This window comes from Hypomesus nipponensis, chromosome 27 (genome assembly GCF_054491055.1).
Source record: "Hypomesus nipponensis isolate SF chromosome 27, ASM5449105v1, whole genome shotgun sequence".
NCBI lineage: Eukaryota > Metazoa > Chordata > Actinopteri > Osmeriformes > Osmeridae > Hypomesus > Hypomesus nipponensis.
In genome coordinates this window covers 631,069-657,206 of record NC_140387.1, presented here as the reverse complement: position 1 = coordinate 657,206, position 26,138 = coordinate 631,069, and the positions used below count along the sequence as shown (strand labels likewise).

At 47.4% G+C, this 26,138-nt stretch overlaps 1 protein-coding gene across 2 annotated transcripts; it reads right to left on the bottom strand.

Moving 5' to 3' along the window:
• Window positions 1–234: 234 nt before the first annotated feature.
• Window positions 235–13,453, bottom strand: pax8 (paired box 8). 2 transcript variants are annotated; one of them, XM_084693631.1, is made up of 12 exons: window positions 13,432–13,453; window positions 9,615–9,780; window positions 8,749–8,946; window positions 7,604–7,680; window positions 7,031–7,156; window positions 6,754–6,925; window positions 6,240–6,379; window positions 4,761–4,982; window positions 4,228–4,329; window positions 3,368–3,373; window positions 2,803–2,877; window positions 235–1,578 (listed from the first exon to the last, which is right to left on the bottom strand). In XM_084693631.1, the coding sequence occupies exons 1-12, from the start codon at window positions 13,451–13,453 to the stop codon at window positions 1,508–1,510; spliced, it is 1,377 nt and encodes a 458-aa protein (XP_084549757.1). In that variant the 3' UTR covers window positions 235–1,507. The 2 variants fall into 2 exon arrangements, with proteins under 2 accessions (XP_084549757.1, XP_084549756.1); XM_084693630.1 differs by lacking the exon at window positions 3,368–3,373 and having other exon boundaries at window positions 2,803–2,880; window positions 6,240–6,360; window positions 6,756–6,925.
• Window positions 13,454–26,138: the final 12,685 nt, after the last annotated feature.

Below are 26,138 nucleotides of genomic sequence, written 5' to 3'. Positions count from 1 at the left end.
TACATCGTCTTTTCCCATTCTGCGTGAGAGGACGAAAACCTTTAATCTTCCGCTCTGTAATATTGCAGAACTATGACTTGCTTCTCAAATAGGCTACATTTGTGTAACAATTTGAAACATTTCAGTCTTTTGTCTGAACTGTCTTTCACATTGTGTAGGAGCAAAAATAGCCTAAATTATAGCGTAAATGAATCAAACATAAAAAACAGTAAACAGCGCAGTAAGTTTGTCATGCTTTATTTTAATTAAAATAATTCTTTAGAAATTCATTATTTACATCTTCAATAATATTAATACCAGTATAAGAAAAAAATAGTCACAGTTCTTACGAAACATCAGCATGACAACAAACTCGAAATATCATTAAAGGAAAAACATCTTTCAAGAGTTTAGTGTTTTTCAGATATTTAAACCATTGATCCCCAAACTATTTCTTCCCACAAATCAACCTTATAATAAAATTGCAATTCTTCCTACGGAGCGGTTTATACAGTATTTACATATTGCCATAGAAGGCCCACATCGATCAGACGACACAGGGCCTCGCGAGGGCATTCTAACATGACGCAGTTAACTCTCTCCGTCTCAGTCTCGTGAAAGCTGTGGCTCGGCGGGCGAGTGTCGGAAAGCAGAACATAAGATGACTGGATCTGTTAATAAGCCTGTTATGATACTGTTATCCAGTGTATTTACCTCTGTGTTTTTTTTTTAACTTTTGAATGGAAGCTCCGACACTGAAATGTATGTGTACCAAACAGAAGGAGAAACCTTGGAACTGAGGAGATGAGAGACCACGTGATCACGTCGTCATGGAGAGTTTTGTAAACTAAATGCAAATAGAAACATCGCACAAGAGCAGCTGTCGCCAAAGCAACAAGCCATCGTTGACGTCACCAGGAAGTCATGGTCCTTTTCCAGAGCTTGTTTAGTACTCACATTCTGGGACAGAAGTCTGAGATTAAATCACCTCCGTGGAGAATATCGGGGAGGTCTTTCCAGTGTTGAAAATGAGCCTTAAGGCTGGATGTTCATAGGATCAAATCCATGCACCCGAGACAAGCCCATATGCTTTATTTTCACTAGTCATCTTTTGTATGCACCGATTGTATGTTGCTTTAGATAAAACGTGACTGCTAAATGAGTCAAATGTAAATGTAAATTATTTGACACAATGCTTGGGGATGAGTTACAGTGACAGCATGTGTAAACCGCTTTGTGTTCCAAGTTAAACCTGAAAATGTCAACAAAAGAGCATGATGAAGTGAAGGTCTGTTGTGCTCGTTCAGTCTGAACTCTGCGGACAAGTTCAGCTGTCTTGTGCTGGCATGGAATGCATCAACAGCGTACTGTCCCTTTATCCTCCGGTTCCTGTCTCCTCACTTCCTACTTCCTGTCCTGGTCCTCCTGCCTCCTACTTCCTGGTGCCCTTGTCCTCAGCTTCCTGTCCCTTCTCCTCCTTCCTGTCCAGCTCCGATGTACTTCCTGTCCCCCCCTTGTGTGGGAGGAGCTAGAGGTGGTCGTAGGCGGCGGAGGAGGGGGGTCCACTGCGCGAGGCCGTGCTGTAGTAGTAGGGCGATCCTGCAGGGGGCGACAGAGGGACTTAAGCAGTGGTGGGAACTGGAGCTGCCGGCTTTGATGGACACAATGTGGAGCCCAGATCAGAGCTGATCCCCTCGCACACACCACAACAGCAGATGGTTCAACTGGAAATCTCACTGCACTGATTGTTTGTCCTGGATACAGTGTTGTGTCTGACTGTGTGTGTCTGTGTGTCTGTTTTATGTGTGTCTGATAGTTTCTCTCCTTTTTCCTCACACTCTCTCTCTCTCTCTCACTCTCTCTCTCTCTCTCTCTCTCTCTCTCTCTCTCTCTCTCTCTCTCTCTCTCCCCCTCTCTCTCTCCCCCTCTCTCTCTCCCCCTCTCCTCTACAGGTAAATCTAGGTCCCGTGTCTTGTTGATCACCAGAGAAACCAGCTGATTCAAGGTGACATCACACCTTGTGACTGTGGCTTGCTCTGATTGGCCCGACCAGCCCAGGTAACCGTGGCAATGAGCCTACCTCCTGGTTACTGAGTAACTATGTGAGACAACGTTGTACTGGTATTGTGACCTGAGACCAACACAAACTTCTCAGTTTTCACCTCTGAATTCAGACTAACTTGACTGACTAGCAAAATAAACACAATATATACAAAGAGCGCGTTCTATATTAAGATGCTTTCAAGAAATTATGATCATATCTTATGACAGCTCTGTACTCCATCCCCTACAACCCTTTCAGATTTTCTCAGAATACTGTGTGTTCAGTCTCCCTGTGCTGTGGTCTGTTCAGCCTCCCTGTGCTGTGGTCTGTTCAGTCTCCCTGTGCTGTGGTCTGTTCAGCCTCCCTGTGCTGTGGTCTGTTCAGCCTCCCTGTGCTGTGGTCTGTTCAGCCTCCCTGTGCTGTGGTCTGTTCAGTCTCCCTGTGCTTTGGTCTGTTCAGTCTCCCTGTGCTATGTTCTGTTCAGCCTCCCTGTGCTGTGGTCTGTTCAGTCTCCCTGTGCTGTGGTCTGTTCAGCCTCCCTGTGCTGTGGTCTGTTTAGCCTCCCTGTGCTGTGGTCTGTTCAGTCTCCCTGTGCTGTGGTCTGTTCAGCCTCCCTGTGCTGTGGTCTGTTCAGCCTCCCTGTGCTGTGGTCTGTTCAGTCTCCCTGTGCTGTGGTCTGTTCAGTCTCCCTGTGCTGTGGACTGTTCAGCCTCCCTGTGCTGTGGTCTGTTCAGTCACCCTGCTGTAGGTGAGGAGGGGGGGCTGAGGCCCAGACTCACCCAGAATGCTGGAGTTAAACCTCCAGGCTTCACTGTAGGAGGTGTAGGGTGTGTAGGACTGCCCTGAGTAGTCTGCTCCTGGAGGACAGACAAGCTGGAGGTCACACACACACACACGCTGGAGATACACACACACACACACGCTGTATACACACACCTTACACACACTGCTGTTTTAACACCCTTGCAGCTATGAGGAGAAACGCAGGGACAGAATGAATCTGGTTTATTCTTCAGCAGAGCACCCAGCTCTCTAGACTGTTCTTTAGTGTTCGACCGGGGCAGTTTTCCCCTCCGCGGGCGTCTGCTGGGCCTGTGATTCAGCGACGGTTAGAGCAGCTTGTAAACCATTAATCTGCAGTCCAGGTGGAGGCGGGGCAGCTACCCTCCGCTCACTGGTGCATGTCACTAGTCTCAGCGTCCTCCTCCTTAACGCTTCCCTCCTCCTCCTCCTTAACTCTTTCCTGTCCCTCTGTCGACACCGCCTCCCCCTCCTCCTCCACCTCCTCTTCCTCTCCTTAACGCTCCCCCTCCCTCCCTTCCTCTCCTCCTCTCCATCCCTCACTTCCTCCTTCATTCTTTCCAGCTTTCCCTGTCTCTACCCCCTTCTCTTCTTTCCTCCTTTTTTAACATTCCAATATCTAATTGGTAATTATGTTGGCTGGATTGAATCCCTGCCCCCCCCTTGACCCCCCCCTCCTGTGAGTAATTGTGTATGAACGCTTCCTCACAGCAAGCCCAGGAGAAAAATAATAAATCAGAGCCTCTCATTTCGCGCTTCGAAGGGCAGACTTCAAATAAAAAAGGCACATCACACTACACACACACACACACACACACCCACACATCACACACACATCACACACACACTAAACACATCACACTACACACACACACACATCACACATCAAACCACACACACACCACAAAGACATCCACTGGTCCTGCACCCAGGCAGGCCTACTCTGCCACCCTGTGCGCCCCCCCTCCCCTCACCCCCCTGTCCCCCCGCCACCGCCCCCTCCCTCTCCCCCTCGGGTGGGCCCCCCGTTCCCATGGCAATGTGTGGTCGGAGGGGCTGTGTGGGGGTGGGTGCAGCAGGGCGGAACCCCAGCCTGCTCGCCGTACCCCCTGGGCCTGGCTGCCTGTCCCAGCATGCAGTTCACCAGCCCAACAGGCTACTCATTTACCAGCCCTGCCTCTCTGCTAATCTGCTGACTTGCCCCCCAGACCTTCACACAGCTCTCTCTCTCTCTCTCTCTCTCTCTCTCTCTCTCTCTCTCTCTCTCTCTCTCTCTCTCTCTCTCTCTCTCTCTCTCTCTCTCTCCCTCTATCCCTCTATCCCTGCCTCTCTCTCTCCCTCACTCAATCCCTCTCTCCCTTTCAGGACCATCACTCTGAGACCCAGTCCTCGAGCCACCTCACCTGCGACCATGCCGGTGATGGCGGAGGAGGAGTACCCCGTCTGTCCTCCGGAGGGGATGTGTGGGGGGTACCCCGGCAGGGTGGAGCTAACCATGTCCCGCCCTGCTGACACAACAACACAACACATGAAGCACAGGTGACACAACAACACACACAGCGTTTTGTTTACCACTGTCACATGTGAGAGGACACCCACTAAATAGTTTGTTGTTGCACTTACAGTAAGGTATGACGTTGTTTTTATTGCTTTTTATGTCATATTGCAGTTGAAGTAGAGTAGAGTTGAGTTTAGAACGAGACACTTCTGATCCTTGATCTTCTGCTGTAGTTTCTATACGTTCTATTTCTACATAATTTTAAGTAAAAGTGTCTGCTTAATAAATCAAACAGTGACCGGAAGTGAAATGTGGTGACAAGAAGTGACATGTGGTGACAGGAAGTGACATGTGGTGACAGGAAGTGACATGTGGTGACAGGAAGTGACATGTGGTGACAGGAAGTGACATGTAGGAGGATGTCTGAGATGAGGTTACCTGACATGACACTCTGGCTGCTGATCTGCCCGTACACTGGTGCATGATGGGAAAATGAGTTGAAGGTGTGAGGGAAGCTGCAGCTGTTAGCGACAGGAGCCTGGAGACACTGCAACTCCAGGAAGGCTGAGCTATGAGCCGCCAGGTTGGGGGAGGGGCTTGTGCTTGTCACTTCCGGGGACATTTCCTGTTTCAGACAAAGTGGGAGGGGCTGCAGAGGGTCTGTTTGGGCGGAGCCAATGGGGGTGAAGGGGTGAAGGGGAGGAGGGGGGAGACGAGGAAAATTGAATAAATGGAATTAAATGATAGAAAATTAATGGATTAACAAATACACAATTAGATGTTGACTCGAATTAACGTCAGAGAGGGAGGATGATGGAGTGAGTTCTGAATCTGTGGTGTGAGGGGAAAACAGGTCCGCATCTGCTCAGCATTAAACCAGAGAGGGTGCTTTGAGCAGTTGCTGATAATAAGCCAAATGAATTGGCCTCTGCTTCAGCAGATACAACAATCTAACAGATGAGAGCAGAGCAGACCGTAATCATCCCTCCCCAGGACACCTCCAGTCAGCACACTGACACCAGCCCTGTCGGGGTGTGTCAGGTGTGTTCAGGTGTGTTGAGGTGTGTCTCTGGTGTGTTCAGGTGTGTTCAGGTGTGTCTCTGGTGTGTTCAGGTGTGTCTCTGGTGTGTTGAGGTGTGTTCAGGTGTGTTGAGGTGTGTTGAGGTGTGTTGAGGTGTGTTGAGGTGTGTTGAGGTGTGTTGAGGTGTGTTGAGGTGTGTTCAGGTGTGTTGAGGTGTGTTGAGGTGTGTTGAGGTGTGTTCAGGTGTTCAGGTGTGTCTCTGGTGTGTTGAGGTGTGTTCAGGTGTGTTGAGGTGTGTTCAGGTGTGTTGAGGTGTGTTGAGGTGTGTTCAGGTGTGTTCAGGTGTGTTCAGGTGTGTTCAGGTGTGTTGAGGTGTGTTGAGGTGTGTTCAGGTGTGTTGAGGTGTGTTGAGGTGTGTTCAGGTGTGTTGAGGTGTGTTGAGGTGTGTTCAGGTGTGTTGAGGTGTGTTGAGGTGTGTTGAGGTGTGTTGAGGTGTGTTGAGGTGTGTTGAGGTGTGTTGAGGTGTGTTCAGGTGTGTTGAGGTGTGTTGAGGTGTGTTGAGGTGTGTTGAGGTGTGTTCAGGTGTTCAGGTGTGTCTCTGGTGTGTTGAGGTGTGTTCAGGTGTGTTGAGGTGTGTTCAGGTGTGTTGAGGTGTGTTGAGGTGTGTTCAGGTGTGTTCAGGTGTGTTCAGGTGTGTTGAGGTGTGTTGAGGTGTGTTGAGGTGTGTTCAGGTGTGTTGAGGTGTGTTGAGGTGTGTTCAGGTGTGTTGAGGTGTGTTGAGGTGTGTTCAGGTGTGTTCAGGTGTGTTGAGGTGTGTTGAGGTGTGTTGAGGTGTGTCAGGTGTGTCTCTGGTGTCTGGACGGGGGGCCGGGCTGCAGGTGGGTCAGGAAGCTCACCTCCCACTACAGTGTAGCCCTGATGGGCTCCCAGATTCCGACCAATAGCGGCGCTCGATGATGAGAGGCTGGTCTTGCCGTCTTCGACACTGCCACTGATGAGCGACAGAGGGTACAGAGGCTGGGGAGGGAGGGGTGGGGTGGAGTGGGGTGGGGTGTGGGGAGGGAGGGAGTACAGGGAGGGAGTAAGGGAGTAAGGGAAGAGAGAAAGAGAGATGGAAAGGACGGAGAGAGTAAGAGAGAGAGGGAGAGAGAAGGAGAGGGAGAGAGAAGGAGATTATCCATTAGTGCAAGTGTGTGACAGCAGCATATTAGCGCGTGAAGGAGTGTGTGTTTGTGTGCTGCGGCGAATGTCTTCAGTTTACGGCAAACATCAATATTCTTTAATAGGACACTGCCTGTGTGTGAGAGGGATATTAGGAGGAATATACGGAGAGAAAGAGAGAAAGAGAGAGAGCGAGAGAGCGAGAGAGCGAGAGCGAGCGGTAGATACAGAGGGAGGGAGGAGGTGTATACCTGGTCTGGCTTGCTGGAGGCTGCAGAGCTGAAGGAGTCTGGGGGGAAGGGGTGTCGGTCGAAGCCACAGTCCAGGTGCTGCGGGGGGAAGTGGTCTGGCCTCAGCAGCTTCCTGGGACCCCCCCCACTACCCTGGGAGTCCACGCTGTGACGACAGCTCTCCTGGTCACCTGGTACAGAGAGAGGGGGAGGGAGGGAGGGACACAAAGGTCATTAAGTCTCTATAGTGACCAGGTCTGTGGGTGTGTGTGTGTGTATGTGCCCGGGTCACTCACTGTCGTCGTGGCTGCGCTTGCCCTCTCCCGTGGGCTGGGAGATCCCCAGCAGGCCGCTGATGGAGTAGGTGGAGCCCAGAGAGTCTGAGTGGGGAGACTCTGGAGGGGTGACGGCTGAACTGGGGACTGGAGGGAGGGAGGGAGGGAGGGAGGGAGGGAGGGAGGGAGGGAGGGAGGGAGGGAGGGAGGGAGGGAGGGAGGGAGGGAGGGAGGGAGGGAGGGAGGGAGGGAGGGAGGGAGGGAGGGAGGGAGGGAGGGAGGGAGGGAGGGAGGGAGGGAGGGAGGGAGGGAGGGAGGGAGGGAGGGCGGGCGGGGCGGGGCGGGGGGAGGAGGGGGGAGGAGGGGGGGGGAGGGAGGGAGGGGGTTATGAAACTATTATTACTCCCATATTATTGTTACCATTAGGACCAGTGCTTAATCTTACAGACCATTAAACATAGAGTATCTTTAGTCTTGATCCCTTGAACCAGATTATAATACCGAACATTATGCTGTCTGTGTGTGTGTCTGACTTACTAAGAGTGTGTGTGCGTGTGCGTGTGCGTGTGTGTGTGTGTGTGTGTGTGGACTTACTGAGTGTGTGTCCTGGACTCAAGCCCTTCCCGTCCATAGGCAGATTGAACGGCTGTTGTACCTTTGTTCGGATTATTCTGGAATAAAGGACTGGGATTATTGACACACAACTGTAGTAGTGTTAAATGTAATAGTGTTAAAACTGTAATGTGGTATATCATGTAACATATAACAACTGCAATCCAAAGAATGGAAATAACAATACGCGTGATCATTAAATTATACAGACTAAGATCTCTAATATCTCCATCTCATTCTGACCATTCTTACGGATCAGTCACATCTGAAATCTCCATCTCTTTTTCATTTCATAAAGGCCCAAGTCGACCAATCACAGCCCTTCTGAGGACTGAGAGGAGAAGGAGCACACGTGATCCTAAACATGTCCTGCCTGTTTCCGTGGTGATATCTGTCCAGGCACAGTGGTACAATAGTGCATTTGCAGTAAAGGAAACATCACAAACTATTTCATAAGGTGGGTAAGACTGAGTGGATGAGGGGCTCCCCAGGTGAGTGGATGAGGGGCTCCCCAGGTGAGTGGATGAGGGGTTCCCCAGGTGAGTGGATGAGGGGCTCCCCAGGTGAGTGGATGAGGGGTTCCCCAGGTGAGTGGATGAGGGGCTCCCCAGGTGAGTGGATGAGGGGTTCCCCAGGTGAGTGGATGAGGGGTTCCCCAGGTGACTGGATGAGGGGCTCCCCAGGTGAGTGGATGAGGGGCTCCCCAGGTGAGTGGATGAGGGGTTCCCCAGGTGAGTGGATGAGGGGCTCCCCAGGTGAGTGGATGAGGGGCTCCCCAGGTGAGTGGATGAGGGGTTCCCCAGGTGAGTGGATGAGGGGTTCCCCAGGTGAGTGGATGAGGGGCTCCCCAGGTGAGTGGATGAGGGGCTCCCCAGGTGAGTGGATGAGGGGCTCCCCAGGTGAGTGGATGAGGGGTTCCCCAGGTGAGTGGATGAGGGGCTCCCCAGGTGAGTGGATGAGGGGCTCCCCAGGTGAGTGGATGAGGGGCTCCCCAGGTGAGTGGATGAGGGGTTCCCCAGGTGAGTGGATGAGGGGTTCCCCAGGTGAGTGGATGAGGGGCTCCCCAGGTGAGTGGATGAGGGGCTCCCCAGGTGAGTGGATGAGGGGCTCCCCAGGTGAGTGCGTACCTGTTGATGGAGCTGACACTGGGCACGGTGTCGCTGTCACAGACGCCCTCGGCCAGCAGACGGTCTCTGATCTCCCAGGCGAACATGGTGGGGTTCTGCCGCTTGTACTCTGCGATCTTATCCACCACCTTGGGTGTGGCCACCTTGGGCTTGGAGCCCCCGATCACACCTGGCTTGATGCTGCCAGTCTCGTAGTAGCTGAGGAGACACACACACGTCTGTTAGACCAAGCCAGTGGGTTCCAGGACCACGTGGAGATAAGGTCATAAAATGTGTTTGCTCTTCTTTCATCCACCGTGACGGGGACGCAGGGGGGGTTTGAACCGTTAACCTCTTGGTCTGCGCTCTGGAGCTATGCCTATCACTAGACATCAAATACTGTCTTTATATATCTTATACATCTTCACCCTCTCGCCACTGAGCGATACAGTGGCTAACATCAGATGGATGTTAACCACACCTTATGAGATTGTTTATTTAGTCTATAAATGACACGCAGGGTGGACAGTATGTCTAGAATGTGCTGTCAATCATTAGACCGAGGCCTTAGGTAGGCTGGTGTTGCCGTGGTGATGTTAGACTGTAAGAGAGTGTTTGGTCGTGGCTCCAGTGCAGAGTACAGGAGAGCCATGTGACGTCAGTGTCTGGCCTGGTGAGAGCAGGACATTAACAGACAAACAGGGTGCCAGGTTTGATGCGTGGGCCGCCAGGTTTGGAGCACGGGCCACCAGGTTTGAGGCGTGGGCTGCCAGGTTTGGTGTGTGGGCTGCCAGGATTGAGGCATGGGCTGCCAGGTTTGAGGCGTGGGCTGCCAGATTTGAGGCGTGGGCTGCCAGTTTTGAGGCGTGGGCCGCCAGGTTTCTCACCGTCCCAGGATCTTGCTGACGCAGCCGTGGCTGACGCGGAGCTGGCGTGAGATGTCGCAGGGCCGGACGCCCTGGTGGGCCATGTCCACGATGCGCTGCCGGATCACCTCAGGGAGAGGACGGCCGTTCACAAACATTCCTCCTAGTTGGTTAAGACCCCCATGACCTGGGGGAGGGGGGGGATGAACACACATTAACATCCAGGAAACCCCCCCAGTGCTGACTGATCACACACTGAACATCCACTGTTCAGACACAAACACACACTCAGACACAAACATGCTTAGATACACACACACACACACACACACTCAAAGTGGTACGAGCAGGTGCAAACACACACACATCCTAAAACACATACACACACATTTATTCATATTACTGCAGATAATAGTAACCAAGCCAGACCAACATTTACAGGAATACACCGCAGGGAGGTAAACCAATGTGCAACAACTTGTAGATATTTCTGCAAAACTTTGTTTACCACAAAGAAAATGAGACATTCTACCAATTTATTCACAAAATGTGTCTAAGCTTTTCATAAACCATTTGTACCAAACGCTATATATATTTTGCAATTAATGTAGTGAATACCGGGTTATAATAGTCGGGTTGAAGTTTTAATGAACATGAAACGTGGGGCAATAAGTCGTCTAATATATAGAGTATGTCGGTACACACAAACACAATAAACAGAAATAACGCGATAACGCAAACGCTGGATTAGGGAAATTCCGTTGATCAAACGTTATAGGCTACCGAACTTCAATGGACTTGTTAGAAAATAGCGTGACGATTACTTGGTGTTAAGAGTTTGACATTTTTCGACATGCATAGGTTTAGTTATAGTGGTAGAATTGTAATAAAAGAGAATAACTGACCAAATAAGTCGGATCTAGCTAGAAATTTGACAGCCTCTGGTTTAGACAGCTCAGTGCAAGTCTTCCACATTCTAGACGTTCTGAGTCCCGGTTCTGAGTTCTAGATCCTTCTGAGTTCTAGATCCTTCTCTCCAGCCGGCCTGGAACAAAGAAGGGTTCGAGAGCAGGATAGTCATAACTCGCGAGGTGAGAAGTGGCCTATACTGCTTCGTTTACGCATTTAAAAAAATACATTTCTGGACAATTTGATATTTTATATTGTAACCTATATTTACTTTTTCTCACAACGTTATCCATTTAAATGTGAAATTAGTTTATAGGCGAGATGGGAGAAGGATCAAACAACACAAATGATCCGAAAGGCTTAAAGAATGAGACAGATAACTTCTAACATGATTAGAATAACCCTTTGATCAATTTTACCTAACGGTAATAACTTTAATTACACATTTTATGAAATCATCCAATAGAAAACAATTTTTTCTTCAAAGTAATTACTTATTTTTCAGGCTAATTATTTTCTAAATGTTTTTTTCCGTTAAACTGAACAAGGCGTAGGCAACTTTTGTTTCAACTGCAGACGGTCTTGAGAGGTTCGGCCTGTAGTGCGCAGTGGACCAATTTACACAAACATAGCATCCTGTATCGCTTACATCAAAAATAGTTATTGAGAATAACATTTGTTATAAGGATAAAAAAAATTCAATTAAAACACTTTCCTATGACGTGGCGCCAAAAATATATATATATATATATATATAACACCCAAGTGTACAGTCCTGCTTCCAAAGAGTTCCGTTTCTCATGATAAAGGTTTCCAAGCTATAGGTTATATAGGCGACTTCTTTTGATTTATTTTTAGGCTGTAAGGGTAAAGAACATGCCTGTTCAAATGAATTTCACACACAGCATCAGGGAATATCGCTTTTTAGTCATGGCAATTTAATTTAGTCTGTATGAAATCAAAAATCGACGTAGGCCTATTCTCTTAAACATTTTAGTAAACGCAACTGGGGACGTTTTTCAAAAGTACTTTTTCTGTTGTTGTCAGCAGCCTCTGTGTTCTACAGCCTGCATCAGTGACTTTGTAAGAATCCCATTGCTTTTAATTTAACCCATTCAGTCTCTGCTCTCGCTCTTTCCCAGCTTTCATTTCCACATCAAACGGCTGGCAGGACGGGTCTGGGTGGGGAGCGCTATTAACGGTGCTAGCGAAGTGTGTAAAAAACCTACTCGCCAAGCTTCACCAACCTGCAGGATATTAAAGACTACCCCAGGGGAATAAACACACACAGGAGCAGACGCAATGCAGACGCACGCTTTTGCTACAACGCCACACACACACACACACACACACACAAAGAGTGAGTGCGCGTACATACACACACAGAGAACACGCATTGGACGTTTTTTTTTAATACAATATAATTACAGAGATTTTAGGAAACAAAATCACCACTCCTTTGAGTTCCTTGTCTTAGTTTCTCCTCCAACTCAAAATTATCCTAAAAGCTCTCCAAGTTAGCCACCTTCATGGCTACACCGTTGTCAAACCTTTATGAAAATAAATGCAATAAAATATTTCAAATGAATATATCAGGCTACTATACATTCGTATAAATACTGTTGAGATTCGAATTATTTGCGTGTTTATATCCTATTATTATATTATATTATATATTTATGTATTATAGTTTATAGCCTTACACTTAAATATATCTTACGGTATTAGGTTAAATGGACATGGTTAGATAATCTCACATGGATAACAACCTCCAGCCTGTTTTTAAAGACTATTCATATCTTGAACAATTTAAGTAATTGCCAACCTTATATGATGACGCGAGAAAAGATGGCGCGACAGAGACGATAGAGAGTGTCATAATTTATGCTGCGGGGTGACTGGGTGAAACGTAAACAAACCACACGATTCTACCCCCCACCGTTCCATCATTGACCCAATTGAAGTGACAATGACCGCGGGTTGCCCCAAATTTATATCTGACAGCTAAACTAACCTCCAATTAACTTTCTAAATGCTTCCCATAGAGAAAGCATCAGAAAACTATGGGTACCTTTTAGAATAATGTGCTTTTATTTGGCCTCTATAAACTACTGCCCAAAGAGGCCTCCGAATTTTCACCGCGAGTTGGACAAAGTTTGTTGTAAACGTGAATATTAATTTAGTGAGGTTTGCTTTTCCTTGAGCCATTTTATGTTGTCTAGGTTCCAGAAAGCCCTTGGCAGTTAATAATGCGATAAGTACTCAATCATAAATGTGTGCAATGTTCACGAGACAATAACAGAGAGGAACACAGGCCGGGGCAGAGCTTCACGAGAGCTGTATGCACGAGGTCAGTACAACTGTACATCAAATCTTTCTCTTTAAAATAATAGGAGATTAATATTTCAACAAAAAAAGAAGTAGGCTACGCCTATAGTTTATAGGTAACCTCAGTGAGTTTATAGTTCCTAAATGATTGATTTCACACATTTCACTCGTTGTCTTATTCGCTTAAATCATTTAGAACCCTGTAGGCCCTATCTAATAGAGCAGTTTGTTGACCGAAGTCCTCCATAAATAATGTGAGGAGGTTAGGAGTCGACAGCTCTTCAATAGAAATATGATTCCGCAAAATTGACAGCTCATTACGTTCAGACATAATTTAAGGACTGAGTCAGAGTTTACCATGAAGTTATATATTATCTTTCAGTTGTAGCCGCTAGTAGCATATTTATTGTAATATTGAGGCCCACAGGATCCATAACCTCTCGGTTTCATGACGGAATTAGAGCAAAACTATTTTAACTTTGTGGGCAACATTGTCAAATTGTTTAGTTCGAATTTGAGTCCAGAATACATGCGTTTCTTTACATCTAAAACATTATAACTTCGCGTGTCGGTTAGGGTTATGGTTAGTTTTTTTTTTTACCTCGTCCGTTGGAGTTGGACATATCTCTGAGGTCTCTCTCGGTAGGTGTCCACGCGCTCTCCCGGTTAATAAGACGTTTTTAGTCCATGTGGGGCCTCGCGATGCATGCGTGTTCCTGAGTGCACTCTTAAAATGCGCTGCAAGAGGATATTGTCAGTTAATAAGGGCTTCTGGACAGGACTGCGCTGTTTTCCGATTTCGCCCCATTAAAAATGATCAGCGTGATAACCTTTTTTGCGAGTCCCTGACACCCATTCTTTAAACTACTCAAAATAGATACAAAAATACATATTTTGATTTCTATAGTGTACAATAGACTAACCATTACTTTCATATTATTTAGGCTATCTTTGAAAGAAACGTTTCAGACACAAGATGGTTCATGCGTCATATAAAGATAAGGTCTCGGCTACATATGTAAGTTATGAGGAAAAACCTTTTTGTTTTACATTTCAACAACCGAGCGAAATTGGCAACACAAGGACGATTATATTTTCAGCACATTAAAGCAATGATGCCCACTGCGTTTATCATTTAAAGCTCCGGTTAGAGTTAACAGTTACCTTTAATATGTAGACAAATGCAGTTTTCAGAGAAGATATCCTTATTATCCACTGTTACGGACCCAACTGGAGGAAATGTAGCCGTAACCTCGGCCGTGAGAAGATCCAACTCTAGCTGACAAAGATTCAGGAGTGATTTTGTCTCAACATTAGCAGTAGCCTATGAGATGTTTAAGACCTGCCAATCGTGTTCTCTGCGAGGTTTTATCCAACGGACGCTCTCATGGGCGAGAAGTGGAGACTGTGCGCTTCCGCCATTGGTTGATGGATTCCAAGGGGGTGTATTAGAATAGAGTCGGGGGTGTGGCTTTGTGGAAAGAGGGTGGCTCTCCTCCCTATATGGATGGGTGATTTCGTGTTTTCAGTGGCATTCCACCCAACACAACACACTGACTGTGTGAAACAGCAACGTAGCTTACGGAAACACTCGTCAAGGAGTCGGTTTGTTTTCACCTCCAGCGACAGCTCCACTTTGATTAGATTGTGTACAAGATGTGACACCATTTCCGGCGGTCTGCAGGAATCGGGTTCACGTGGAGAACAGCTTTTTCACACACAGTGTGGTGCTTGATCCGTCACAATTTATGTTTCAACATGACATGTTGCCGTTGATCATCTAGTCTGCTGATTGTTGGTCATAAAGAAGAATGTTGAGATATTTCACCTTATAAACTCAGCAGCATGCGAAACCTACAGCCATCAACTGATAGAGGCTGAAGGGTGTTTTTCCAAGGGAATTCCATTATAAGCTTGTTAGGACGTTAAAACATTGGTTTAATTATGCAGGAATCAGATTATACCAGCCATTCTGATGTCGCCTACTTTCACCGCCAAGTTGGCCTTTATATCATTATAATACGTATAATATGACAACAATTTTTTTTAACGTTGTTACAGTATGTTACTTTTATAATTGTACTTAAGATTAAAAAAGGACTAAATGTATTGCAAGTTTTAATGTTGTTGATTTAGATATATGTTATAACTGCTGACATTTTTCTCAAAATGTGTGAAGAGATCCGTCCTCGAAGCCTTAGGCTACATGATCGTTCACGAAACCCCCTTTGTCCTAAAGATATTTCATCTACCTTAACATGGCGCCTTTTCTTAGTTATTATTGTTTTGTTCTTGGGAGATGGGTCAGACAGTGTTACGTGAATGGCTCTCTATATCCCTCTAAGCTCCTTAGACTTTCTGGTTTCAGACTAAACTGTGCTGATAAAGTCTACCGGTCAGACACAATGTATTACTTTCACTCCTCGGGGTCAAATGAGCTGAAGACCATATACATGATGTAGGCCTACATACATGTAAGTAACCCATGTTAGACCACTGTGGCCTACGGTAACGCTACTTCGGGTCTGTGTTGTCGGCTTTACTGTAAGCCCACGAGACATCTCCTCTACTGTATATATATGTCATCTATTCAAACCTCAATCGGATTGAATCCGTGAAATATGCGCGTGGTTCTTCACAACAGGGCACCGGTGCCCCTCTGCGTTGTAACACTGTTAATGTTGTTCTCACGAGCTTGTAAAACAAAGTTAACACCTCTAATGACGCTCATTCATGCCCCCATGTCGCCTTACCCGCCACTAGTGTGTCTAGCGGAGACGTTGGGTTTACTTAACCATATGGCTCGTGGCACCAATTTAGTTTTCTCTGACAAGAAATTAGCAAAGCTGGACGAGTGAAAAATATGGGCCTTTTAATAAAGCAAGCAGTTTGGTTTTCGAACCCGCGTTAAATCGATTCAACTTCAATGCGACTCAAATTCTTATCTCCTCAAAGACCGCAATTGATTGAATTCTCCATCTCTATTGCCGGTCGCGCAATGTAAACATCATTACATTGGTCTTGCTCCGTGACAAAAGGGTCAGTGTTTTGAAATAAATAAAACTGTCAAGAAAATAAAGCGAATCTAACATAGGCTATGGGATTGAAGCGGAGAATTCCTCTGTAAAGTGGAGAGAACGCGAGGGGAAATTGCCCCGGGAACAAAACTGAGGAAAGAGAGGTTATCGGGAGTTTAACAAGGGATTTAAACTTTAAGATGGTATCTGGATCGGAAAAGTGTAAAATGTAGGCTAATAGTGCTTAATTGTAGGGTCCTGCCTGGGCTGCTTAGGGCTACACTACACCGCCCATGTCTTTATGAATCTCAATACAAATATGATTTTATCAACAATATAAAATGGATCAAATCATTAAATAGGCTACCGCCTAAACGTTATCAAATCAAATGGATTGGCCTAATGAAACATAAATTAGTTATCAGTCATCTCTCGTCATTAGAGGTAGGCCGCGTTTCTTTAGTTTTTTTTTTTCAGACTTTCAGATGATGATGATCTGTGCAAACACACGACAAGTAAGCCAGATTAAAACATAACACGTCGAATTTTAATTGAGCAAAAGTTATTTATGTGATATTTTGTTGATAAACAAATTTGCAGATAATTCTTTATAATACAGCCCGATTAAAAGTGAAAAATATTTAACTTATCATTTTAGAAACGTTTTTCAACGTGAGAGAAAAGTATTTCACCCAGAACAGATAGCTTCCCTAAATAATTTAGCTTGATTGGAGTTGGTAAAAATTCAACGAGAAAGTGGACAAAAATCTAAACACCTTACCTAACAGATAGGCCCTATAGTTGAAACAGTTTGATACGAACCAACGTGAGGGATTATGATGTCCGCTAAAACAAATGACAATGTCAAACTATTAGTGCAAAGAAAAATAAGTACAAAAGGCATAGATTCAACCCTTTGAACACTTTCAAACAAGACGCGCTGAGAAGGTTTCGCATAATTTCTCGAATTTGCAGTTAATAAGACGCTGTTATGGCATACTATGTGTATAAATAAATAAATACAAATGTTATAACTTCGTTTAAATCTAACTTGCACTGTTACATCCTTTACTTTGCAAAATTATTTAGAAAGAGGCCTATATGGTTTTAAAACACCATAACACATCTATGGGTTATACCACCGAGAGATACTGAGTGCACTATCTGTAGCTTTCATCTGTGCATTAAACTGAGACATTCAACAGGCAAACCGCAAACTCAATCATCCAATGCATGTTATTTTCTTTCGGGAGGTAAGATGATCAATATTGATGCCCAACCCAAACCGCGCTGGGTGTGTCTTGTTGACGGTTGCCACGGGTGCCTCCGGATTCGGTTCCTCCGGGGATGTGCTGTTCCTACAACAAAGTTCACCTCGCGGCGACAGGTGCCAACAAGGGGGCATCGGGTCAGCACAGCGCTCATTCACAAAACAAGGACGTTGTCAAACACCGCATCATTAACTAGACCGGTTACATTTGAAGTTTAAAATGCATATTGAAGTGATGTTGAGGGAGTGCCCTTAACCCTCCTCAAAGATCTGGCAGGCCCTTTAGAACTAACTAACATGCCTATAATGCCTGATAGCCCTGCGCTACCAATTAACGGTTACATGTTAGCCCACAAGTAATTTAAAACGTCTAAAAGGCCTTAGGTCTTAGTTAGACTTAGTTGTATTATTGAGGAAAAATAAGTCCATATGCTATTGGTGTATTGTTGGCTGTGCCATAGACCTAAAACATTCAAGTCTACATTTACATTTATCAACTCTTCTCCATGAAATAATTAGGCCTATAGTCATCAGAGCAATGTGCTGTCGTTTGTCTTTTCAGATGGCCTTGACTAAATAGGCACGTCCATGACAACATTATTGTGAAAGATTATGAATTCCAACGACAACAAACTAAATGCAACTGATTGGTCTTGCGCGCGTCGTTTTTCCGAAGCCCACCTGCCCATTTAGGTGTAATTTGACGGGAAAAGTGAATTTGGTGATTCGCCGATTATGCCTGCTTGGTGCGCGCGCCAGTATCCCGTGCCGCTCCCTGCGTGATGCATTGCTCCTCTCTCTCCTTGCGGCTCCGCTTGTCACTCCACGCGCTCTGCAAGATGAATGGCCCCACGTTAAAGCCCACTTAATAGCAACTTTTATAAATCTACCCTCACGTTTGTCTCTTTGTGGTCAGCGACTCGAGATGAGCCAGATAATTAGATGATAATAGCTAAAGAAACGCCTCAATATTGATGATTCCATTAGGCCATTACTACCACTGTGCAAACACTTTGGTCCTGCTAACTAATCAACCAAATACAGACGTTTGAACGTGTAAATGTTGTTATTAAACCTGGATAATCCAAGTCTCAACAGCCCTTGTTCAATTTTCATCACTTCATCGTTATTTTACTGATTATTTAACTGACCAAGTCAAAGAAAGCATCCAGTAAAACGTAGAAAGAACGTTGCCTAAACGTTGGAGGGGACCCCCTGCTTGGGAATGAGCTCTCCCTGGACTCCTGAAAAGTTATCTGGAGATCTTGTTAAGAGAAACTACTAAGACTAGTACTCACAGGAGACTGAACATCCCATGTTGGAGAGACTTAGTGTTCAGGGGGTTCAGGTTCTCTCTGGAGAGAGCAGAGGTGATGCTCACCTCTCCTGCTCCGTCCTGCTAGTGTCCTGGTGCACAGTTTACCCTGCTCTGTGTTGTCTCTCCCTCACCTCCTCCTGCCTCTGCCCTGCCTCTGCCCTGCCTCTGCCCTGCCTCTGCCCTGCCTCTGCCCTGCCTCTGCCCTGCCTCTGCCCTGCCTCTGCCCTGCCTCATCTCTCTGTGCTCGTCCTCCTGTGCTTGGGGAACCCTCTGCTTGGTGAACCCTCTGCTTGGGGAACCCTCTGCTTGGTGAACCCTCTTCTTGGTGAACCCTCTGCTTGGTGAACCCTCTGTTTGGTGAACCCTCTGCTTGGTGAACCCTCTGCTTGGTGAACCCTCTGCTTGGTGAACCGTCTGCTTGGTGAACCGTCTGCTTGGTGAACCCTCTGCTTGGTGTGTTCAGGACAGCCCTCTACATTGTTCCCTAAGCCTCCCATTTCCACTTTGGATTTCCCCTCTGACCCCAGACCCTGTCTTCCCCCACCCAAACACCTCCCCCTCCCCCTCCCCCTCCCCCTCCCCCTCCCCCTCCCCCTCCCCCTCCCCCTCCCCCTCCCCCTCCCCCTCCCCCTCCCCCTCCCCCTCCCCCTCCCCCTCCCCCAGCCTGGCGGAGCTGTCCAGAGGTAAATATGTCCAGTACTTTGCCCTGATCGTTTGTTTGGTGTTTGGTGTCATGAGAGGTGAAGAAGCTGTCGTTGGTGAGCAGCCTGGCTGCTGTCTGGTGAACAGGAACGAAAGAGAAAACTAACTTCTGATGCTCTTTATTTAGATCTTCTCTCATCAAAACCACCACTAAACCTGTCCTTTTTGTTTTAAAGAGAGAGAGAGAGACGGGAGAAGAGAGAGAGAAGTGAAGAAAGAGGAGAGAAGTGAAGAGAGATGGAGAAGGGGAGAAAGAAAAGAAAGAGAGACTCTGATGGTCAAATAGATTGGCGGACCCCCTGCTAGTGCCTGTCAATCAGACTTGAGGTTTCCATGGAGACTGCTCTCACAGCGGGAGGCGAGGCAGTAGTGTGTTCAGTCAGGACTCTTGGGAATTGTAGTTCAGGTGATCCACTCACTGCAAACACTGACGGAGCAGATGAGAGGAGTTCTGCAGTCTGGAGATCTTCCCCCTTCAGCTCCTGCAGGCCTCAGAGACCCTCCCAGCTGCAGGGACAGTTCACACAATCCACCACCAAAAGGGGATTATCTCTTGGTGAACTGATTGCTTTCTGTGAGACTGCACCTCTGATTTGACATGGCATCTAAGATCCGCTCTTTGTTTGTACGTTTGACCAGATGACTGTGTGACGTGGAGTGATCAGATGAACACCTGAACATGCGTGGGTCCTGCCCTGCACAGAGGGCTTCTGGATGACCACATCCACCAAACAGATGGATTTGTCATATGAACATTGTAATAATCAGTCATTCTGGACGCGGGGCAACAGCCGCAAAGTCAGCATAGAAAATAAAAGTACACATTTAAAAAATGTTTTATTGTATACATCTATATGACAAAAAAGCTCACCCTTTGCACCCACCCCCACCCTCACCCATTTTGTGCCATAAAAACAAGAATGCACTTGATATGCAAATTAGCCATGCATGTAGAGAGTCATTAAAGAGAGAGTGATCCTCTCTCTGTCCCTCTCTCTCTCTGTCTCTCTCTCTCTCTCTGTCCCTCTCTCTCTCTCTCTCTCTCTCTCCCTCTCTCCCTCTCTCCCTCTCTCTCTCTCTCTCCCTCTCTCCCTCTCTCCCTCTCTCTCTCTCTCTGTCTCTCTCTCTCTCTCTGTCTCTCTCTCTCTCTCTCTCTCCCTCTCTCCCTCTCTCCCTCTCTCTCTCTCTCTCCCTCTCTCCCTCTCTCCCTCTCTCTCTCTCTGTCTCTCTCTCTCTCTCTGTCTCTCTCTCTCTCTCCCTCTCTCTCTCTCTCTCTGTCTCTCTCTCTCTCTCTGTCTCTCTCTCTCTCTCTCTATCTCTCTCTCTCTGTCTCTCTCTCTCTGTCCCTCTCTGTCTCTCTCTCTCTCTCTCCCTCTCTCTCTCCCTCGGCCCCCACCTCAGGGGTACTGCTGTGATGACCTGTGGACAAGCCGTTAGATGATCACACAGGCCAGAGTAATAGCGATGTAATTAGGGCTTTATTGTCATGTAATTCTCCGTCAAGCACATTGTCAATATCTTGGTTGATGAGGTTGAAAGTAAGATTGGAAGGCAGTGACCCGGGTCAAGCTAGGTGATTATGGTAACCACTCTCTCTCTCCCCCTCCCTCTCTTTCTCTCTCTCCCTCCCTCTCTGTCCCCTCCCTCCCTCCCTCCCTCCCTCCCTCCCTCCCTCCCTCCCTCCCTCCCTCCCTCCCTCCCTCCCTCCATCCCTCCCTCCCTCCCTCCCTCCCTCCCTCCCTCCCTCTCTGTCCTCTCCCTCCCTCTCTCTCTTTGTCTCTCTCTCTCTCTCTTTGTCTCTCTCCCTCCCTCCCTCTCTGTCCTCCCCCTCCCTCCCTTTCTCTCTCTCTCTCTCTCTCTCTCTCTCTCTCTCTCTCTCTCTCTCTCTCTCTCTCTCTCTCTCTCTCTCGATCCCACCTTCTTTTCCTTCTGTTCTGTCCTCCCCCCACAGAGAGACACAGAGAGAGAGAGACACAGAGAGAGAGAGAGAGAGAGAGAGAGAGAGAGAGAGAGAGAGAGAGAGAGAGAGAGAGAGAGAGAGAGAGAGAGAGAGAGAGAGAGAGAGAGAGAGAGAGAGAGAGAGAGAGAGAGAGAGAGAGAGAGAGAGAGAGAGAGAGAGAGAGAGAGAGAGAGAGAGAGAGAGAGAGAGAGAGAGAGAGAGAGAGAGAGAGCGCTGTATCTCTCCCCTGTGTGTCACTGGCAGATCTGCTGGTGTGAAAGCTGATCTGTTCCCTCAGTGACTCTATTAATTTACCTCATTTATCTTAAACCCCCCCCATAAATACTGGAGACCTCAGTCAGAGAGAATGTGTGTTTGTGTGTGTGTGTGTGTGTGCGTGAAGGAATAAAAACACTGCCGCTCCCCTTTCCATTCCCAGAGGACAAATCCGTAGCGGAAAAACTCATTTTCCTGCAAATAGTTTGTCAGCCAAGCTAGGAGGAGTGATAAATTATCACAGACGTTAGGTGAGGGAGGGTGAGTGGAAGAGGACAGCCCTCGCTCTCCCTCTCCACCTCCCTCTCCACCTCCCTCTTTCCTCCCTTTCTCTGTCCTCCCCCTCTCTACCTCCCTCTCACCATTCAATTGCTTTTCACTTCTCACGCTCTCTCTTCTCTCCACCTCCCTCTCTCCTCCCTCCCTCTCTCTTCTCTCCACCTCCCTCTCTCCTCCCTCCCTCTCTCTTCCTCCTCTCTGACCCTTGCGTTTCTTTTCCCTGTTCACCTGTTTTCTCTCATCCAGCTTCTCTGATCAGGGCTAACAGCTAAAACACACCATGTCTTTAACACACACACATACTCACACAGCATCCAGCGGAGTTGCATTTGGGAAAAGGCGGTTGCCCCTACAACTGGAGTGTGACTCCCCATCCCAAATGATAAATTGATGGGCAGCAAAATGGATTTGTTTTCAACTAGTAACACATCAAAGAAATAATAATTCTGCGCGGGAGTGTGGCGGAATGATGAATGGGGTAGACAGCTGGATCACGATGAAGCAATGGAGTGAGAGAGAGAGAGAGAGAGAGAGAAGAGAGAGGGAGGGAGGGAGGGAGGGAGGGAGGGAGGGAGGGAGGGAGGGAGGGAGGGAGGGAGGGAGGGAGGGAGGGAGGGAGGGAGGGAGGGAGGGAGGGAGGGAGGGAGGGAGGGAGGGAGGGAGGGAGGGAGGGAGGGAGGAGAGAGAAAGAGAGTGAGGGACAGGAGGAAGGGAGGTGTGTGTGTGTGTGTGTACGTGCTTGAAACAAGGAAAGCAGAAAATCAACATAAAAACCAACAGAACTGGTTCCTCAGTGTGAGGAGGGATAGTTTACGTTCTCATAGCACACCTGGCTGATATGTCCCCCACACACACATACACACACATACACACACAGACAGACACACACAGACAAACACAGACACACACACATGTACACACACACACACACATACACACACACATACGTACAAACACACACATCCGGACCAGACTAGACAGTGGGTTATAGAAACAGATAAATAAGAACTCGTCCAGCAGATGTCCTTACAGTGAGTGCTGGCACAATTCTGACAAATGATGGAATTCACTGCCTCATTTCCTTTCATAAATACTGTTTAGATTGTTAACCGCAGTGATTTATGATCTACATTTTCAGAACCGTTTGAGTAAAGCACAGCTGAGCCCCCCAAAATATTTTGTCATTTCATTTTTATAGAAGAATATCCTATCTTGTGTTGTCGATTGAGGAGATAATTGTCCATTTGACTCGTGCGTACCTCGCCTCTCTCTCACGGACAGTCTGCTGCATCAGCGGAAAGTTTCCAGAATGATCTCACAGCTGCGTTATGACATCGTTACAATACTTATAGTCACGTGACACGGGAAAGATTTAGATGGTTTATTCAGACGTTTGACACTGCAACAGGTTGCCTAGTGTGGACAGATATTGCATATAGGCCTACTCCCCCCCCCCCCCCCCCTCAAAAACAAACAAACCCTAATATAAAAGGTTTGGGGATTTAGCACCAACTTTCTCCAGATGTCGTGTTATCTGACTCGAGGCCGACTGCGGGCGGGTTGGAGCGGTTTCTTCCTGGCGCCTCGCACCTATTTCACACGGTAGCGCCAAACAGAACCACACTGGCACCGGGCCAGGTCAATTTCCTCGACATTGTCCTGGTCGTGCCCCACCGGCTCTGGCTGCATAACCAGACCGGCTCAGTGCTGCTCCGCTCGGTTCCGGGTGCTGTGGTTCACTACTGTGAAATAGGGAGAAGCAGCCAACCTATAGTTTGCTAGCTATCGCTTGTTTTCTGCTGTGTTCCGATTGGCCTAGTGTCTGAGCACAAAGTGTTTGTCCCTTCAACAGTTAAAATGACAGTAAAAATGAGATGGAGAGTCCAGATCTCATAACCAAACTGAAAGTCGTTCAGCGAGAGCGAAGTGTTTCCAGGCGTGTTTTAGCTGTCACAGATGTCCAGTCATATATTCACACATAACTCGACTTAAAACAGCGCTGAATTTTTTTATAGGCCCCTAAAACTCTGGTTAGGATGATGCCGCTATACTGTCAAGCTGGTGCTGTGTTTGTCAGTTCCAAGCATGAAACAAACCAAGGACATGGGAGTTATAAGCTGGCGTTGTTTTAAATATTTCCGAGTCTCTGTGAAATTAATTCAGAGCCTCAACACCAGTCTAGTTCGTGAGTGTGAAAGTGTGAAAAATCACAGGAAAACAACCTTTCTTACACTAAAAGGCCGTTTAGGTTTGAAAAATCATAAAGAGAATCCTGTCCTTCAACTCCGGCCTGTTTATGACCGCTCAGTGTGGATCATCACCGCCTCATTCACATCGTTTTTGAGGTCGTTTCAGATGCTGCCTAGTCACCCCTCCAGCTGTACCCCGGTTCTTCCCTAGAATCCTAACTGCCAGTTAGAGATCTCTCACAGGTCATAACCATCATGACAAAGGACTACAATTACCGTAAGCACTATCATCACCATCATCATCACGATCATAATCATAACCATTATCATCACTAGCGCCACAGTTATAATCACCGACACAGCCAAATATTACACCACTCGGCTGCAATATTCACTGTCTGCTAGTGGTATTAAAAAACCACATCTATTCTAATCTGCCGTTATGTATTCATTCATTAATTACAGCTCCTACGCTATTTTGTTTTACTTTCCGTTTCCCCGTTTTATCGGGTTGATTCTGCACGTGTCCACATACTCTGTGTGTGTTCTCTCTCCGCTTTTTATCAATATCTCTTTTTATTCTGTGTTCCCTGTCTCTCTCCCTCCCTGCTCCCTCGCTCGCGCCCTCCCCGGTGATTGATGGAGTGAGGCGACAGAGCACAGAGCAACGTGTGGCCACCAGCGCGAGACAGCCCGCTTCTCAGCATTCACCGGGAGAGAGGGATGGAGAAGAAGGAGAAGAGAGGGACCGCTGCACAGAGAGAGAGACTGAGGTAGAGAGAGAGAGAGGCAGATTGTGTGTGTGAGAGAGAGAGAGGCAGTGGGAGAGTGCAGGGTACGAGAGAGAGGGGAGCTCAGCTGAAAGCCGCAGACTTAATTCTATGCATCATTAAGCAGTCTCACTCAATGCAACATCCGCTATACATCATCCACGCTCAGTAAACACAACGATGACATTACATTAGCAATTGCAAATGAATTTTCTTTTTAGAGGGAAATTGAGAATACTCTCTTTCAACCTCTCTCCAGTTCTCGCTATGTTTTTTTTTACACAAACACACATACACACACACACATATAGATGCTCAAACGAAACTCAAACACAAGCCATTAAAAACAGGAAGATATTTAAACAAAACAAAAACACAAACAATATTTCCCTTTCGCTCGGCCTCTCTCTCTTTTTCTCTATTTTTCTCTCTTTTTCTCTCTCTCTCTCTCTATTTTTTTCTCTCTCTTTCTTTTTCTCTCTCTCTCTTTCTTTTTCTCTCTCTCTCTCTCTCTCTCTCTCTCTCTCTCTCAATTTCCCACCCAGAGAGTCATAAACAGAGAAATACACAAGTATTATTGAGCACATTGTCACTGTTCATATCAGTTGCTGCGTAACTACGGGCGACCGTAGTGGGCCTTAATTCATCCCAGAGGGGAATTTGTGGCGTTGCAGCTGGAATGACGAAAAACATATACATGGTTAGTCTGCAGCCACAGTACTCCTGGCTGTCATGTTATCAGAGAGGAACTGCTGTAAGGCCCAACACAGTCACCTGGAGGAGAGAGGGGAGAGAGCAAGTGTTTAGCCCAACACAGTCACCTGGAGGAGAGAGGGGGAGAGAGCAAGTGTTTAGCCCAACACAGTCACCTGGAGGAGAGAGGGGGAGAGAGCAAGTGTTTAGCCCAACACAGTCACCTGGAGAAGAGAGGGGGAGTAACATGACGAGGAGGCTGATCCCAGGACCAGTCATGTTTGTGTTGTGTACATCCCTGCTCCTTCCCTCCACAGTAGTGTTGGGCTGGCCCAGCCTTCAGAAAGCCATTAACACCCTGTAATACATCATCCCATCTGCTGCTCATGGATATCGCCCGCCTCATTGAGGAATATTGGATCTGTTACAGTAAAGTAAGCTGCTGTATTGAGTCAGATGTATAAATCCATTCCTCCCATGCGGCTGTGACCAGCCTGTCATTGTGCGGCCCTAATGACGGATGATGTGGAGAATTCTCTTTCAGCGAGAGGTGATAAAGAGTCAAATCATGAGGGCTGAGGAGACACACAGACCTGGGGGGGGGGGGGGGGGCAGGAGAGGAGAGTGATCAGTCGAGGAGGAGGAGGAGGAGGGGGGGGGGCAGGAGAGGAGAGTGATCAGTCGAGGAGGAGGAGGAGGAGGGGGGGGGGGCAGGAGAGGAGAGTGATCAGTCGAGGAGGAGGAGGAGGAGGGGGGGGGGCAGGAGAGGAGAGTGATCAGTCGAGGAGGAGGAGGAGGAGGGGGGGGGGCAGGAGAGGAGAGTGATCAGTCGAGGAGGAGGAGGAGGAGGGGGGG